At 41.2% G+C, this 19,672-nt stretch overlaps 1 protein-coding gene across 1 annotated transcript in view; it reads right to left on the reverse strand.

Annotated features, from left to right (window-relative positions):
- Positions 1-19,672, reverse strand: part of wwox (WW domain containing oxidoreductase) — a 151,705-nt gene that overhangs the window by 101,195 nt on the left and 30,838 nt on the right. The window contains exon 6 of the mRNA XM_088298336.1: positions 3,884-3,972. Coding sequence (XP_088154462.1) covers positions 3,884-3,972 — 89 coding nt within the window. The remainder of the gene's footprint in view (positions 1-3,883; positions 3,973-19,672) is intronic.

Consider the following 19,672-nt stretch of genomic DNA (forward strand, 5'->3'; position numbering starts at 1 on the left):
AGGGAAGTGAATAATATATCATTTTGGGAAACGATGTTACATTTTGTTTAATAATAGTATTACTCTGTGTTTTTATACAGCACAACACTCAACAGTGCTATTTTTATTAAAAAAAAAAAAAACACGCAAAAGAAATTTGTTCAAAGGCTAGAACGGATTGAAGGTATTTCCATTCATTTCAATGAAAAAAGTGAATTTGACACTGGACTGTGTTAACCTCCTCCAAGGTTAAACATGCGTCACTCTCCAATCAAGCAATAAGCAAAAAGCAGTAATATAGGACATCGATAGTATATAATCGAGATTCTGAATCTCTTCCAGATTTAAAATATAGATAAAATGAGAAAGGGGGGGGAAATGCAGTATGATGTGACAAAAAACTGCAATTTCAGTACAGATTTTCTACCAGAATGAAAAGAGCAAACCCATTTAGCTAGAAACATAAAGAATTTGCCTTTGTGAGCCGCATAAAATGATGCGAGTTTGACACCTGTTGTCTTTCGGACCCTTTTAGTCGCACGCATTTGGTTCTGAGAAGCTGCAATCACCAAGGACCGTTGATCTGAAGCGAGCTGTGCGCTTGTAATGCGAGAGGCCTGTTAATCCAACTGCCCACCCGTTAGTCCCGCTCTCATAAGTGCGGCTCTAATGAAGGCCTTTAATAGGCCTGTTGCCGCCCAAGGCACGGTCCCGCTCTCCACATTAAAGGCCTCTCACAACACGGCCAGCGCCGCACTGTGCAATCTCAGCGCCGCTCAAACGAGGGTGTTAACTACCAAACGGGGAAGCATCCGTTTATATATTTACTTTAAATAACCCCCCTGGGTACAGCCCCTGACCTTCGTGATAATGTGGGCCAGCACGGAGGATATTGCCAGTGTGTGTGTTTGTGTGTGAGCGAGCTGCGCCTAGACTATTAGCCATTACCACTACATTTTATCGTTGACAGAAAACACCCACAAACGACCCACCAAGTGGTCACCAAAGATATGCCAATACAGTATAGCTAGGACATAAACATATTTTGTTTTGTTATATACGATATTAAAGGGGAGGTTAAGCCAAAAATCTTATTTACCAGAATATACAAGAATATATGCAGCTAATGAGCAAACATGGCTCAGTTTCAGAAAACAGGTCAGAGGTGATTGGTTGTTACCTGAGCTCTGTGAAACTGTGATGTCATTTTTAGTCAACAGCAAGTGACAAAAATGTCTGTCTCTTGATGTGGAATTTTGCAGCTGAAGTCATATTCCGCAATATTAAACACAATGCCATGTTTAGACTAGTCAAGGCCCATAGAACACATTATTGCCAAGAATATATTTTGGGTTGACTTCCACTTTTATAATTTGTTATGTACCTGTGATTAGAAAGCAAAGCGTAGAGAGTCTCTGTCACGTGTGTGAGTGGGGTAATCGATGGTTGCTAACACTCTCTAGTTAATTGTTGTCCATTTTCTGTTTTTGTGGCAATTCACAACTTTAAATATTTTTATTGCTCAGTAAAAAAGAATAAAGGACGACTGAAAATCCGATACCGTGTCAACATTTTTCCAGACCTGATTCAGTAACAGTAAATATTCAAAATCAAGTGATGTGACTTGGGTGCAAAAAAAAAAAATGTGATTGGGTCATCCGTACTACCTTACTGAATGTTCCCGTTCATAAAAAATCCGAATCCAAGTACTGTTACACCTGTAATGTAGAGTAATATGTCTGCAATGACACCAGGATGAATGCGTCCAGGAACAAATGGCACGTGTTAATTACGAAGCGTTCACTAGAAATTGTATTAGGGGCACTCTGTCAGTGCCGCTCTCCGTCAATTACGCCGCCACCAAATTGCCCTGCATTGAACAATATCAATATCCAGGTAATTTCATTTCAAAGGACAGGCAATTAAAGCGGAATCGGGGTCAATGGAACACAAAGCAGCGTGAAAGCCACTGACTAAAGCACTTAAAAGCAAGGGAGTGAGAAACGAGTGCGGGGGAAAAGCAAAAAAGGAAAAAAAAAAAAAAAAAGACTGATTACATTTCACCTGTCAATGACACGCCACCGAGGTATGATTGTGCTCGTGTGCGCTCGCTTCTATTTTCCCTGAGTGTATCCGCGCATGCACGCAAGATGCTCGTGTTTGCGTGCGTTCTGCCCGAAGACATACGTGCAGTAATAGAGTGGTGGCAGACTCAGACAGCTGCCCAGTGCCATTCACAGCTCACAGCTCCCAGCCTCCACTCTGCTCCGTTCGCCTTGTGATGAGAATTAATGTACTCTGACGTCCCCTGGGAGTCCCTCCCCCCACGCATCACCCGCCATCCCAACAGCACCACTAATGAAGAAATACAACCTTGCCAAAATAGTGAGGTAGTGAGCCAGAGCGACAGACTGAGAGGTGACATAAGAATGAGATACTTAGCGAATAAACAAATTGCAAAAAAAGGAATACAGTAGAACTCCCACCAATAGTGACCAACATCAAATTAGAGTAGCGTTTTTTAAAGTTAAAAAAATTATCCTTATGCACACGCCTATGCTTAAATAACTGAAAATTAAAAAAAAAAAAATATTTTCGTAAAATGCATTGCTGATAAAAGTTAAACATCACACCGAAAGAAATGTTTCTACACAAACAGTTCTAAACGTTTAAAAGAGAATTTCTGAAGTTAAATACAACTGAACTGCGGTCAAAAATGGAAGCCACCCACAAAAAAAAACCATTTGATTCAGTGACTCAATTAATCATTTGTTCAAGCCCCACTAAAATAAATAAATAAATAAATAGTTTTAAATAAAAATCTATAGCTATGGTTAGCACGTTGGCCTGACAGTACAGAGGTTGTGGGTTTGATTCCGGCTCCGGCCTTCCTGTGTGTAGTTTGCATGTTCTCCCCGTGCCTGCACAAGTTTTCTCCGGGTACCCCGGTTTCCTCCCACATTCAAATTACATGCGTGGCAGGTTGATTGGACACCCTAAAAAGCCCCTCGGTGTGAGTGTGAGAGTTGATGGTTGTTTGTCTTGAGTGCCCTGCGATTGGCTGGCAACCAGTTCAGACATTTTATATTTCCAATATTTGCTCTGTGTTCAAATATTTAAAAACGGCTTTTAATATGGTTCCGGGGATGCATTGTATGCGACAAAAAAAAAAAAAAAAAAAGATTACGTCAATTGATGGGATTATAGGAAGGTCAAAGCTTCAGTATGACTGGGCGGAGGGTAATTTATAGGAGGGGAAACCTCCGTGAGGTTTGGCTCGGCCCCAAGACTCGTGTCCTGGATGGTCATACCCTGCCTCCGGGCTGCTGCGGGCCATGGCTGCTGTGCCTCTTCCCAAGGGCCTCCCCGCTTTAACACGAATGCCATCACACACACATCCACATATTTACGTGTACATACATAAACACACACATATGTTGTCACAAGAGACCTGCAGGTGGTCGAGGAGTATTGATGACAAAATACATGAGCCCAGAAATAGCGCCGACGCGACCGGCCAATGAGACACATGCTGACCACCACGGAATCAGAACCATCAAGTCCACGGGGCCAATGGGACGAAAATACACACGGTGACCCTTTAGTCCTTGTCTCCATCAGGAACAGTCTGGACGTCCTTTATTAGGATGTATAAAACAGCGATGGGCAGACTTTTGCGCTCAAGGGAAACATTTGATTTTTAAAACAGACAGATGGTCCAGGTCATTCCAAGACAGCATGGTGAAAAAGTCAAAATGCTGTTCCAAAGAATGCTTATAGACATAACGATTCTTTAGACATGATCTTTACAGTGTACAAAGGCATTTGCATGAAAACAAAGTTATGTTCTAAGAATTTTGATTTCTTATCAACCAAAGGGAAGTTGAATATTGTTTGTACTCACAGATTTTTGGCTTTGAAGGCGTCTGCGAACTCCCTGACACTGCGGAGAGAGGCCAGGTCGCACATCATGGCTTCTACTCGGGCTTTGTGCTGAGGGGGGACAAAACACAAGAAACACAAAATGTAACGACCAATCTTGGATGTTGGTTTTAATTCTTCTGTTCAGTAAAACAAAGTACACTGGTAACTTGACTCGTGTGTTTAATTTGTCAGTTTTCCCTAGTGATATTTAGAAACACCATTAATCAGTTGAAATGCCCAACCATTTTTTACAAATTTCTGTAAAAAAAAAATATATAAATATATATATATTTTTTTTTTAATATATTATTATATTGTCTCATGCATCTTTTTAAGTCAGACTCAAATGTTCTGAGTCTCCAGCAAAAAAAAAAAAAAAAATATATATATATATATATATATATAATATATATTAAAAAAAAAATAATTTGTTCCATTCTAATGTTTTGTGCAATTATGTTTTTAAACACTCCAATACTTTGCAATACTATTTTTATGACTAAAATATGCCAAGTTTTAGTCTTAAAAAAGCATGTCAACACTCTTCCTGATAAATGCCCCAATTCCCTGATGGCCTTTTAAGTTTGGCAACACCAGGAATCCCTGATGCTTGTCCCTGCCAACCGCGAGGATAGGATGACTGACAGCTCACATTACACCCCCGTAGGAGCGTTCCGTGGCCTGCGTGTATCTTAGGGGAGCGTCTCCCTCGACTCGGCAAAGCGCACGCGACACTCGCAGCAAGGGCGCTCCGTGGGGCGGTGAGAACAAGCCACAGTGAAGGGCTAAGAGAGCCCGCTGATGGAAATGTGTTTCTTCAGGCATTTTACAGGCAACTTAACCGCCCTGGGATGTATTTATACATGCAAACACACGCACACACACACAACAAACTCAATGTTGTGACTCAAGGGTAAAAACGCGCAATCACACCATTATCTATGCCTGAATTATTCTCTTGCTGATACACTCTACCATTACATGGATGATATTACAAAGCATTAAAGTGCTGATTGTGGCCATTATAGATGGGATTATAAGGGCACCCGCTTATATGATGTGCACACAGCAGTAATCACAGGTGAGGGGAGACAACTGTTTCACACTCGGAGACACTTTTGCGCAGTTTAGAAGAGAAGAAATAGTCCACTAAGTGCGCTCACGGTTTGACTTGAGCATCAATTGCGCATGAGAGAGAAATTTGGTGGAGGAATGAGGAACATTCCAGGTTGAAACAAGGTCAGGGCAGGCAGCGGTGGGATCATTAAGAGGTCAGCGTGAGAGGAAGGGTGACCAGCAGAGAAGATGAGTGCAGGTGTCAGCTTGACAAACTCATATGGAGAAGACGGAGGGAGAGAGTTGAGAGATGGGAGATAAATGGGGGGAGGGGTTGAAGTGGGGCCCACTGGAGCCAATCCAGCAGGGAGAAGGTGAGCCACCGCCATGCCCCCCCGCCCCCACCCACTCCTGTAGATTGAAGTCTTGCGAAGAAAATAAAGTTTATTGCCCGGAAAGAAGTAGGAAGGGGGGGGCATGTAAAAAGCATTAAAGCCATGGAGGTGAACAATTAGACAGATGGCCAGGTTTTGGAAGGAGCAGAAAAAAATGGATAGAAAATGATCAAGAGAATGCAATTTTTTTTTTTTTTTTTATGAGGAGCTTGACAACTTCTGGCCTCTTCAAGGGCGAGGTGACAGTGAGAGGCAGTGGTTCACTCCAGCGTAATTGCTGACTTTGCAGCAGCAGCAGCAAGGCCTGACTGACTTACGTAAGGGTACACACATCCTGATAATCAGGCAGAAATTGAGGAGTTCTCCAAAGGCCCGATTGATTGTCAGGTGCGACAAAAAGTATGCCGTATTGTTGTGTTTGAAGGTGGTTCTTCCTCCTTCTCCTGCTCGCAAAAGCGTCAGGTCAGAACTAAAGTGAATGTTACCAGCAATTCATTCCAGCCCACATAAAAATACTTTTTTCTTGTGCTCTGAAGAAGGGAAAATAGAACTTTGTAAGAAAAAATAAATAAATAAAAGAGAATGTAAAAAAAATAAATGGGTTTTCTAAAGTAAAGTAGTTTCTAGTGTTTTTGATTCAACAGTAGAACATGCATTTCTGACCAACAAGGAAAACACCGGAAAAACAAGCCTGTAAAGTTTGAGGATTGCAATAAACAATGCGAAAAAAGTGCAGATGTGTAAAAAAAATATGCATTCATAATTCTGTAAAAAAAAATATGTATAATATGTACAGTGCCATGAAAACGTATTTGCACCCGACCATTTTTTTTCTACATTATCAAATAAATGTCAAAACCAGATTTGATTTATTAAGGGGAAGAAAAGGATTCAAAACTACTGTAACTGACACCATGTGAAAAATTAATTTGTTAAATAAATAAATTTACGGTGGTTTATCATATTTCCACGACACATGATAAAAAAAAAAATAATAATTTTCACCCCCCCAAAAAAAATTATGAAGGGGACAAACACTTTTCACACCACTGTAAAAAATGTCATATAGAATTTTAATATTTGTAATTTTTTTTCTATATCATTGATTGTTGCCAAAAGCTAGAGGGCCTGGAAACTACCTGTGCGTGTGCGGGAATGTGATGCAGGGATATCGCAGTGTTGGGGGTGGGGAGTCACAGGGAGGGGGGGGCAGGGGGCGGGGGACTCTCCTGAAGAGTGACACAGTGGTCACTGCTGAGTAGATAGATGGTATAAGAGCGCAGCGGGGGGGAGGGGGAGGTAAAAACTAATACAATTATAACTGGGGCCATCCAATCCAATAAAAAGAAGAGGTATTAGAGTAGGGGGAGACCCGTCCTGTTCAATAAGACATTGGACCACTCTAGTAACTCTTAAAAAACACGCGCGCACACTTAGTTGACCTCTTAAACAGCACGCCAGCCAATCCTAATGGACGCAAGCAAGCGGAGCCGCCAAATAATACACTGCCTGAATGCACTCAGCTGAATCTCATCGTCTAATCCTCCTCGGGCACTCCCACTCATACTTTAACCCCTGTTTCCATCTTGCGTCACCTTTTGGACACCTTCAGAGATCACCTATGAAGGGGCAACACTTAAGAAATCAAATGCAGCACGCTCGTCGCCCAAAGCTCACAAACATGGAAAGTTCCAGACCACCCCACGATAGGTGAAAATCTATGCTATAGAGGACTAAAAGGATTTTTTTTACACATAGTGTTACCTGTCAGTCACACTTTAAGCATGTTTAAACTTATTCAAGCGCACTTATACTTATTAAAACACACTTTTTAACCACAAATCTCTCTCGCTGTCAAGAAATGGGAACGTTGAAGAAATGGAAAAGTCAGAAATCGCAGTTCAACATATAATGCTACGTTCACACATAATACGTTTGAGCGTTCCATTTCGCTTCATTCGCTGGCGTTTCACCGCAAAGGTGTTCACAACGCAGCCGCTCATTCATACTCCAGGGAGGGGCGGGGCTTCGTTTTGTGACGACGATAGTGTTTTCGGTAGCCAACAAAGAAAAAATAAGATTTCGACATCTCATTCAAGTGGTGGACACTCTGCTAAAGCTAATGGCTGGCTGTGTTGTAAAGCTCCACATATGGCAACGAAGTGAAGAAAGTCAAAAAATTTGAACCGACTAAGAATTTTCAGTGCTTCACACCGTCTCCCATCACGTCAAACGCATCATTCGCGTCACTCCGCACACAACCACGCCCGCTCGCGCGGACTCCGTTGACTTCAATTCAATCGCGTTGCCAGAAACTCTCGCGACAAATTTGATGTGAAGCTAGCATACGAGGCACCGCATGCGTGCTACAAGATGCTTGTCACTCCTGTTGTTGAAGTTGACTGTAAAATTAACATATAAAACAAGATTATTAAACGTTGCGAATTTAAATGCCAAAATGACGAAACCATCTAATTACGGACTGAAGTCAGCTAGCTTAAGGCTAATGTCTAATACAGAGGGTGAAAGATGGGCTAACGGACATTAGCATTGATTTTACGTGATTCTAGCTCTTCAAATAACTGCTACTTTAACGCAGCAACACATACAAAGAGAGAATACAACACAATACAATTAAAAATAGGATATTTAAATTCAAGCATGCTGACCACCATAAAAACCATCAACCACCAGTCCTCTGTGACGCTCACCATAAAAACAATCCACCATGCGACCCACCATAAAAAAAACCTTCAACCGCTAATCCGTTGTGTTGCCCACCATAAAAATCGCCAACCACTGGGCCAATGTGCAGCTCACTATAAAAACCATCAACCACTAATCCCCACCATACTGCCCACCATAAAAACAGTTGAAATACCCGACTGTCCAAAACAATTACCCAGCAAACCACGTTTCCAACGTAAAATTTTAAAACAAGTGACAGCTAAATTAATCTGCTTTTTTTTCCCTGAGCAGGTGCGGAGGTAAGGTGTTGTCGCGGCAGTGAAAGTGAACGAGCAGGGAAGACAGCGTGTGAAAAGGGCACCTTATAAAAGCAATTAGAGAAACGACTTTGAGCCCCTTCACTTCTTGCTCCATAGATTAGGGGAAAAGGGAAAAAAAAAAAGGCCTCTGAGGGAGGAACGGCGCCCAGATCTCTCCTGACCTTGTCCGCAACACGCCACGCTAAATTGGTCATCAGCGCTTAAGACTGTATTTTATCATGGGTGTGTATTTTTAGCCAAAAGAAGACGAGGGAAGGCCAGGGGAAGCCATATATCATGTTGTCACAATGATGACATTTATTCATAAATATCAAGCCGACTCCTCTAGAACTGATCCACTCATGGGCACTCACACAATAATCACAACATACACACACTTGTACCTTGAGGTACAAATAGGGCTAAACCATTTTTGAATATTAATCGAATTGTCATTTTTCATCCCTCTATTACTTTTTGTAAGGTACTCATCCCATGGCTTTTCTTAACAAACACAATCAAGCACTTGTTGCTAATGCTAACAGATAGCTGCTAGCCAGCCGTAGACCAAAATGCTGGAGAATTGTCACGTTAAACAGCAACGACGTAATTAGCGGTTTGTCAGGATGCTAAATTAGCAACTGAATATGATTTCGGGATCCCGTTGTGTTGATGGTAGCAACGATGTAATGTCAATTAAAATTGCGATAAAGCAAGCCAAAAGGTCCAAAATGGAAGTCAAGGTAGCGGTTAGGCTACCACTAGGGCCAACTTCAAAGTAAAACTCTACTAAGGCGATTGCATTGGCATCAATGTCTCAATGTATTATTTGTTAAGCTTTATTTTGAAGTCAGCCATTGCGGAGGCGCTGTGTTCGTTGAGTATGTTTGCAGCTTCCTGGACGTTTGTCTGTAATGACGATGTCGGGACAAGAGACAGAAAAAAAATCATTTCTCATTAATTTGCCAAAAAGCACTTCTGGTTTTTGAGTTTGGCCATGTGACATTCGCAAGCTGAGCTATGATTGGTCATTACCCGAGCCCTGAGACATTTAAGTCATTTTCAGTTGACCGTAGCAAAATGGCCGCCCCCTGTGATGGGGGAAAAAACATGGATTTTGTTGCTTACTTCATATTTCACACACGCAATATTTATCAGAATGTCGTGTTTAGACTAGTGGAGCAGCATAGAACATATTATTCTCAAGATTTTTGACTTGACTTCTTTAATGTACTGTAATGCCCTTGCTGGTGGGCAAAGAAAGCCATAATAGTATGCGCCACCATAAACTGGTGAAAAAGGAACCACATCGGGATGGACGCGATGGCAGAAGTCGAAATACTGACCTTAAAACATATGACACTACAGTACCTAACACAGATGGATGCACTTGACAAACACGCACACACACACACACGCACACACACAGCAATTAATAGGGAGGCAGGTCTCCAGTCAGGAAAAGAAAAGTGCCTGATCAGCACAAACAAGCAGAATATGCAATTTCCTTCAGTTAAGCCTGTATTAAATTGATTTCTTCTTTCTCTGACACGAGCTGAGTTTTTTTTTTTTTTTCAAGCCGCCCCGCCCCATCTTAATGAAAGCGGGATAATCAACAGGTTTTTTTTCGCCCCCCCCCCTCCCCTGAAATCAAGTTACAAATCAAGCCGTTGCAGCACGGCACAGCTACGGCAAAGGTGAAGGAAGGACGTGGGGTGATTTTCCAGATGAGAAGCGTAGACGGCGAGGCTCGGACATGCTGATGCGCTCAAAAAAAAAAAAAAAAAAAACTGACATGGAGAGGGCAGCCCTCTCACACACAACCAAACGCACACACGCACACAGGGAATCAAGGGCTGTCTTCAGAATCTTTAGAGCTGGGTGATAGAACTTTAGAATAATTAAAAAAAAAAAATCAGATTTCCAATTTTAATATTTTTTTTCCCATCCATCCATTTATATTCCTCGTAAAATAAAACGTCCTTCTTTTGAGATGTGCTTTATTTCTTCTAAAACCAAACACAGGCTTTTAGATTTTTCCCAGTATTGACTTCCCCATGAAGAATAGAAAAGGACATTTTCTTTACAGATGATGTCAAAATTCGATTATATGTATTATGTATTATAGGGCTACAAACTTATTTTCGAGGCGGATCATGAGAATGAGGCAAAAAAAAGGCAATTCATCTTCAGCCATTTGTCTCGGAAACTTACTTCTCATTTGGATTCATTTCCATGGTACTAGCTCTTAAATTTACTCAAGATGGCTGCTTCAAACCAAAATGAATGACTTCCTGGTCAATTTTCTTTTTTTTTTTTCATTTGTCCAGTCATGACTAACGTGTAACTCGTAATTTATAAATAGTGACAGAGAAAAATAATTTCTGACTTGAGGGATGAGGGATGCGCTAAAACGTCCCACAGATTTGTCCCAGAATATGTGCGTGTAAAAAGTGGTGCGTTTGAATGCTTATTGAGACCCACAAAAGGCTATTCATTCAGGGAAATAATAAACACAATGATTCCCAGACGGCCCTAATAAAAAAATTCAAATGAATAACCTATAACTTAATTCGAAAAGAGAGTCAATGCGATCCATTGACAAGCTGGCACTTGCTTGTCACTTTTCCTCAAAATGCATCGCGGCAACTTGTGCTTACCGTATTAAAAAAGAAAAAAAAAGTGTATTATATCATAACACTTAATATGATGGATTTTTCACGTTTATGTATTCATGCGCAAGCAGAATCTCAACATTATAGGTGGGATTAATTTAAGTATTTTATATCCTGCTGCAACATTTAATTTAGTGTACAACAATGCATTATAGTTTTATATACTCATTCTCGCTTATTTTTATTTTAATGACTGAATAGAAGGAAGCCACGCATAAATGCGTTAAATTTTTTGTTGGAGTCACTTTACTTTTTATTAGGAGCAAAATCTTTGTCTTAAAAAGTACGATACATTCTTTCAGAATAAACCGTTTCATATTGATGTAATAGAAACTAACACTTTTTTTGCATGTAAAAATTCTAAAAAACTAAAACTAATATTATGACACCCCCACCAAAAAAATGTCTGGCTTACAAATTGCACAAAAATAGTGTTAGTATATTTTCTGAGCACTCAGGCCTAGAGAGAGTGAGACAGGTGAAGACGAAGCGTGAGACAAAAGATGAGGAATGAAAAGGACAGGGCGGTCATCATAATTGCAGCATTGGCTTTTCCGACGTGCGCAGACCCGAGCTGCGGAGGGCCTGAGGCAAATAGTTCCACACAAACATACGCAAAAGGGACACTTCATTAGGCACACCAGCACAACCTAATGAATTGTGAGCATGATGTGAGAATAGTTTCTAGTTAAGCTGATTAGTGACACGGACTCAAACATGGATTCATTGTGTTATTTAGAGAAGCTACAAGGAAGAATTGCATGCTCCTTTGAGAGTATGAATTTGATTTTTTTTTTTATTTCCATGGTTTGATGCAAAAACAAGAAATTATATTAACTTGAGAGTGCAATTCAGTTACTAGTTTGGTCCATAACATGACAGAAAATTGTCAAAATTGTTAATTAATGTTTTCCAAAGTAAAAGCAGATGTTCCCAAATATCTTATTTTGAGTCAAAACAAATAAGAATGCTTTCACGGATGACTGAATTATTTGAGCATGTAAAATTAAGATGAGGATATTTGTACGTTAAACAAGATCTCTAGACGATGAACATCTTATCAAAATAGTTGTTTATTAGTTTGATAATCGATTTTTTTTGTCGATAAATCAATGAATTATTGCACCTCTACAAGAATACCGACGGACTGTTACACCATTACGTTGCAACAGAAAGGCTAGAAATGATCCTGTGACATTAACTGAGCAAACGTGGCAAGAAAAAAAAAATGATTGCGCAACATTTTAAATTGTCTACAGGTGTGAATCCAAGTGTAAATGCTTACTTGTCTATATGTGCCGTATGATTGGCTGCCGACCAGTCAGGGGTTGTCTAAACACATTACAAATAAATGAACGAATGACATTTTATTCATTTCATCGGGAAAGGTTTAATTCAGATACAATTAATCTGAGTAAGCAGCAAGGTCTCAGAACAAATTAAACACATAAGTCAAGGTACATCTGTACTTAACTTTCAGTACTTCCTCTCCATTTCCTCCTTGCTCATCTCCCCCTCCGGACTTGGCTTTCTCTATCTCCAGCACATTCGCAGACGGTGCACATTTTCCAGCACACCTTCAGTGTAACCGACACGCCTAACAAGCACCGCTTTAATGCAATTCCTATATATCACCGCCGTATATTTGAGAGTCCTCAGAATGAATGCTGGCAATTACACACGTACAGAATATGCATACGCAAATTATTATTCTTGGTGAACGTCACTCGCAGACATTAAAGCTGATTATTTAGCACTTAGGGTGGATTCACACTGCAGGTCAGTGAAAATTGGATTCCTTTATTTGACTTTTTTGGTTCGTTTTGTTTTGTTTTTATATCCGCACAGTAAAAGGGCTCCTGTAGGGGTCCATTATTGGTCTGCAAGTTGAAAATTAATATATAATGAACCATGTGGGGTTCAAGTGGGGCCAAGTCGTCACAGCCATGTGATTGGCCGACAGCGATGGAACAAGCAACTTTTTTAGTTTTACATCAGTGAGACAGAACTGTAATAGTGTTTTACAACAATACTCAACCACGTTTATAATTTCATATGTAATAACGGATGATTGATGGTTAAAAACTTTGGCGCACTCGCCGTTTCTCATTCACTTGAATGAGAGGACTCCAGCCTCTCCGCCGACCCGATGATTGCAGCAGCCGCCTCAGAGACGGTAGCTCTGGGCGGCCGCCGTAGGACTTCGGGTTCCGTGATTCAGAAAAGTTCTCCGTTCAGTATGAATGAGTGTCGGCGGCGAGTTTTACATGATGCTTGCAAAATCTCCATCACATCATTTAATCCACGGTACATATGAATTGTAAATATGGTTCAATGTTGTTGTAAAATGCTAAATATGTGTGCTGTATACACTGTATTTTTGTCTTGAAAGTGGCCAGCCGTCTTCAACTCGGAAATGGGACATTTTGCTTGAAAATGAAAGCGTGTGCATTTGTTGGGCTGTAAATTGCGACGTCACCACATCATGCAACGGCAATTCATCTTTTGAATCGCCCCAACAACAGTGGACAAAACACGCCACTTGTCACATGTTATGACACGTGCATAGTGCAGCGTAAGCTTGCACACAGTTCAGTTGATCCTGCCCCGCGCTCGGTGTAATGGAAAAGCAACGGAGGCCATAGATTGTTAAAAAAAATAATTAAAAAATCTTCTAACTATATACAAGTTTGTATCATACAGTGTAAATCCAGCCTTACGAGGATAGCTCCTTGACACCATGCATTTGCGCAACATCTTCAACTTTTCGTTTAAGACTGTCAGCGATAAAGCACCACGCTCGCAAGTGCAAAATAATGTGTTCTTTTCAAGTGCGACAATAACGTAATTGTGCGCTCTACACTCACTACTTTCATTTCTCCGCAAACACTCGCGCATGGTATCGTCTTGGTGACTGCAGGGCTCCTAAATTACAGAACACACTCACAGGGAAAAGTGCATTTACATATGTGTACATCTCTTGTGTTGAACACACAGCCATGATCAATCAGCCGTGCTGATTTGGTTACCCAAAGCCCCCTTTTTGTCTCATCTTTATAAAAACACAAGCATAACTTAATTGAGTAAGAAAAGATTCTGGCAATTAAGAAGCATGGAGGCCTTTGATGTTTATAAGTGTATAAAAGGCCTTTTGATGAAGAAACGTTTGAGCATCCGCAGGCACTGCGGCGCCTTTTGATTAAAGGCTCTTTTGTTTGGCAATATTATAAACTGCTTACCAGTTATTACTGACACAATAGTTTAGCCTAGAAATATAGTAGTTGGGGGGGCTTTCTCTTTTCGTCTCAGAAAGGAAGTCACAAACCTGCACAACCAAGAAACAGAACGATATCCGCTTAATCAATTAATCAATAGTCCTTCTTACACGACTTGTTCAAATTGAGAATAATCTGCTTTTTTTCCCGAATCAGAAAGCTTTTTATTGTCATTGTACTCAGTGGACAACGAGATTGGATTATTTTATATTATTATTATTATTATTAGTAGTAGTAGTAGTAGTAGTATTAATTTATTTGTTTATTTATTTAATATTTATTATTTAATTTATATTTTATATTATTTATATATATAATTATATATTATTGCATTACTTGGCCGCGGAAAATCAAGGTACCACAAAAAATAAATAAATAAATATGCATGACCCTTGATTCTGATTAAATCAATCATCTGTCTGCAATTTATTTTTAGACAAATTAGTTGAACTGTTTGATATCATAGTTAGTAGTATATTTATGGCTTTAAACCATCAATATAGGCACTTATAAATGTTTTTCTCAATTGTGTCAACTACTCGTGGTGTCAAAAAGTAAAAATATGGATAAGAAGCAACAGATCGTAAAAGCTCCATACAGGCTGGAGCTAAGGTTGTGTTCTTCAAGCATTCTGCACCAATTTGAATAATCGTATTCTGCTCATGTATGGCCATCCCCTTGTCACTTGATAATAGCCAGAAAAAAAAATCCTTGGTGAACAACGTAATAAATGCATCAAGTGACCTCCGCAAAGGTCCGGGGTCAGTGAGCCGCAGATAGTCGACGAGGATGCAACCTGCCGAAGGAGAAATCACGCCTTGTAAACAAATTGAGTTAATGCTCTAATTCATGCAGTCTGATTCGATTTTCCAAGCTTCCAGGAGTCCTTGACAGGGGGGGGGGGAACAGGGGAGCGAAGGAATGAGGGCGACATGGGCACCTGGATGTGGAGGCCGCCTTATCCTCAGTCCATCCATCCACGCGCTGCCCCGGTCCCATGTTGGCTACACAAAAGAGCTAACCGCATGAAAAATGTTGATCACCTGACAAGACTGGCCGCTGGCTCACCATAGATGGTGAGTCGTAACTTTGTGTCACCAGGCTAAATGTAATCAAGTTGCGTAAATCGAGTTGGGGCAGGGCCTCGAGGCTGATTCCTGGGACTAAGTGACATAATGCGGACCAGGCCGACCTGTATTGCGTAAACTGATACTGCAAGACTGATAACTGATCAAGTGGAACCAATTAAGATATCAACAAAAATATTCCCGTGAGGAAAACATAGTGATTTCAATTAGGCGGAGTTGAGAGTTGATTGAATCGAGGGAAATCTTGGATGACATTTGAGTGTGATTGTTGGAATGCAGAGAGGACCTCAAGATGAAGACTGAGGAGCTGAAAACAGGTCGAGACCGAGACTTTTAGGATTCAAAAGTAAATGAGGACCGAGAGTTTGTGGAGTTGACATCAAGTCAGGACCAAGACACTGAAGAACCGGGTAAGACATTGAGGAGCCAAGATCAAGTCTAGAACAAGATTATGAGCGGTTGAGACTGAGTGAAGGCAAAAATCAAGTTATGGCTTTTCAGATGATATTTTTGGGAAAAAAAATTTTAAAACTTGGAACGATTAACAAAAAAGACAACCATCCATCCATTTTGTTTACGACTTCTCCTGATCAGGTTCAGGACAGGGATCCCATCTGATTTAGAAAAACATAGTGACTCCAATTAGACGAGATTGGGGGATGATTAAATCACAGGAAATCTCTGGATGAAATTTGTGTGACCTTGTTGTGATAGGCAAATGGAAAGCATCCTCTAGATCTGGAAAATCCCAGAAAGAATCATCAGTGTTTCAGTTGGTCTTCAAGACATCGCTGCATCCTTAATTCCATCAGGGTAATCCTACATTATTGCCTCCTAACATTACCCTAAACGGGGAGGCAAAAGTTTGCTCTCCTCTATCAGCATACTACCAGGAAACAACAGGCCCTCTTCTCATTAAGTTATAGATATAAATGCTCCAAAGCATGAAATTACCCCCGAGCCTCCCTTTCCAAATAACCTGGTTTGCAAACAAATGATCCGAGCACAAGCAGTAAAAGGCAGATTATTAAAATAATAGCAGGGATTTAAATTTGCATCCACTGAACAATTCAGCAAAGGACTTTGCAATTACTCCTCCTCCTCCTCATCTTTCGCCTCCTGCTCCCATGTTCATCCCACCCCCCAAATGACGGGCCCCGCTCCCTGACATGTTATTGTGTCCATTTGTTTACGCTCAGAAAGAGAGGAACTGTGAGATCATTTTTGGTTTGTGTGAACTTGTGACCAGACACAATAGGTTTGTGGCAATCGGAGTAACAAAATTCAAATGGTGGCTCGGTCTTGAATACAAAGCTTGACATATTCCAGGAACAAGGCAAGATCAAGACTTTGCGGAGTCGAGAACAAGTTAGGACTAGGGCCAAGACTATGGGGTGCTATGACAATTCAAAACTAAGACTTTGAGGAGTCAAGAAAAGTTGAAACCAAGACTTTAAGGTGCCAAGACCAAGTCGAGAACAAGCCAAAATTATGACCAGGGCTTTGAAGGGTTTTACACCATGTGAAGACCAAGCTCAGGGTAAGGCTTTTATGATAATATTTCTAGAACTCTACACAATAACCTTGACCAAATCAAGAGCAAGAGGTCAAAGTGGGGTTAATACCAAGTTCAAAACCAAGACATTGAGAAAGCAAGACCAAGTGAAGACTTTGAGGGCTGATTTAGGATGAAAAACCGACTATGTCTTGGACTGGTGTCAGTTACTGATCAGTTCTCTATGTGAATCACTACACAACCAATGACTCTTCAATGATCGGTATTCTACAATAAAACCATAACACGACTCCGCTTATGCTGGAAAAAGGAAGCAATGAAAGATTGGTGAGAGCAGAAAAGAAAATGGACGCATCAATGACTGTTGCAGCTCCACATTATCTGTGAGTTACTGCTTTCATTTGCATCTCAATCATCTGATGTGGACAGCCCACTATTTTAGCACTCCCACCGCAGCCACCGCAGGTAATCAGGGAGATTTAATGGGGCCAGGAAACCCACGGTGGGCACCCCCCCCTTGGATGGGGGCTCACAGCTCATTCCCAGCCTCTGGTCTAGCCAGGGCCCTCTGGGCCACATCTTAACACATGAGAGTGACAGCACTTAAGAGCGAGAAGAGCCGAAAACAGACGAGCGGCAGGACTACAACATTAAAAAGAGGCAAAACAAAGCACCCAAGTGACGGTAATGGATGTGGCAGAATAGGTGTCTGCGTCGGTGTTAGGTAACGCTGCCTCATTAAAGCCAGAGGAGAAAAAACTTGAACTTATAACCTTAGACGTGAACATTTCATCTCGTGCAAGTTGATGATGGCGCTGACACTATGCCACCATTTCCACCGCGGAATTTTCTCAAATATGTAACACACGCAGCCGCGATGTGTGATTTGCAGATAGGATATGTTCCACCCGAGAGTTGCCTCTCTAGTTAGCGCGGTCTCGTGGCTGAACGAACTCAGGTGTTATTACCTCAACTCGACCCTATTGATATGATGCCTCTTCCAGGATTTGCTCGCTTGCTTGTTACGACAGCTCATAGCTTGGAAAAAAATCCAATATTAGGACACTTGTGAGCCAAGGTTCCACTGTAGTAAAGTACAGATACCTGAAAATTTCACTAAAGTACAGGTCATTATTTTCCCACCATTGCTGCGAGAACGGCTCAATCTGCCAGTGTGCATGGCCCGACTGTGCATATCTGGGGGTTAGCTATAGCTAAATGTCATGTATAGGCAAAAATGAGCACACACCTTATGGTGCATGCCGACAGTTGTGGAAGCTGATCTAGAAACCGGATGCAATCGGGATTCCATCTGCCAAATGGGCAAAATTTCCACAAAGTATATTTTGTGCATTCTAGGAGATGTATATGCAAATAGATTCATTTTACATGTGGAAAATGCCGCTTGGGCATTCGCTGCTTCGGCAGCTGGCTAAGGCCAAGCCCTTCCTTTTTCAACAGCAAATAGATAATCCATGTCTTTGTTATATCTCAGAAATCAGAAATGAGAAATCAGAAATCCCTTTATTGTCATTGTACTCAAGTGTGCAACGAGATTAGAGAGCTCCCCTCTCCAGTGCAATACAACAATAATTCATATAAATATATGAATTAGATAAAGAAGAGAATAGTTAGTGCAATGGAAAATAATACTGAATAGGATATATAAAAACACATCACGTTGCTGTTCTGCAAGGTACGGGTGGTCGTGTGTGTGTGTGTGAGAGTTTAGAATGGAGATGGCTCTTGGGAAGAAACTGTTTCTCAGTCTATTGGTCCTTGATTTGATGCACCTGTAGCGCCTGCCAGAGTACTGTACTGCAATTTAATTTTGGAGTCAGCCAGTCCTCCCTCAAGCGCCTCCAGTTGGGCCAAAATACTGCTGCTCGCCTCGTAATGGGAGCTTGAAATACGGAGCACATAACTGCAATTCTGGCCTTTCTTCACTGGCTTCCAGTGCATTTTAGAGTTCATTTTAAGATACTTCTGTTTGTCTTCAAATTATTAAAAGGCCTCACACCAGGGAACCTCTCTGCGTTCCTCCACCTCAAAGCACCTCTGCACAGAGCCTCAGGTCAGCTGACGCAAGCGCAAGAATTACGTATTTTTTTTCACTCATTCATTGCCATTGACGGCCAAAGACGTCAAAGATCCATTTTTTTTTTTTACTCGGCTGGTATTGATTGAGTTAAAGAGAGTCAGCTTTGTACGCAAACCTGAATTCACATACTAGACCCTCAAATACAGCGCTCGCTGGTCAGCTCTCTGCGCTTCCAAACCAGACAAATGTTGGCAGCAAAGGTTCATCCCCAAGTTGGACGCCGCCTGCCTCAACCACCAACATTTCCTATCCCCTCACTTCAAAGTTCCTTATGTGATTGCGGTGCTTTTGTCAATACCATCAAAGCGTTCCACCACTTTTATACCTGTTGCAAAACGCTAGCACAATTGATTGAAGATATAATTAAAGACCCGCTATTTGGTATTGGAGTAAATCAGACCGAAGGAGGCTAATCGAGCAGTTCTAGACACACTAGAGGCCTAATCAACTGCAAAGTACACAGAGCTGCAAAGCCTATTTCAGTGACACTCCACAGTATCCTCTCTGGTGGCACCCTGCACAATTACACGTTGACACCAAGAGCTTTCCAACAAAAACCAGACTGAAAAGCAAACTTTGGCGGCAAACAGAGATGAAAAGCGGCTAAACAAAGGAGAAACAGGTGGACAACGGAGACACTCAGGAACTCAAAGCTTGACTTTCAGTTATCAGAATC

This window comes from Idiotropiscis lumnitzeri, chromosome 6 (assembly GCF_059441095.1).
Source record: "Idiotropiscis lumnitzeri isolate Australia: NSW breed Sydney's pygmy pipehorse chromosome 6, RoL_Ilum_1.0, whole genome shotgun sequence".
Taxonomy (NCBI): Eukaryota; Metazoa; Chordata; class Actinopteri; order Syngnathiformes; family Syngnathidae; genus Idiotropiscis; species Idiotropiscis lumnitzeri.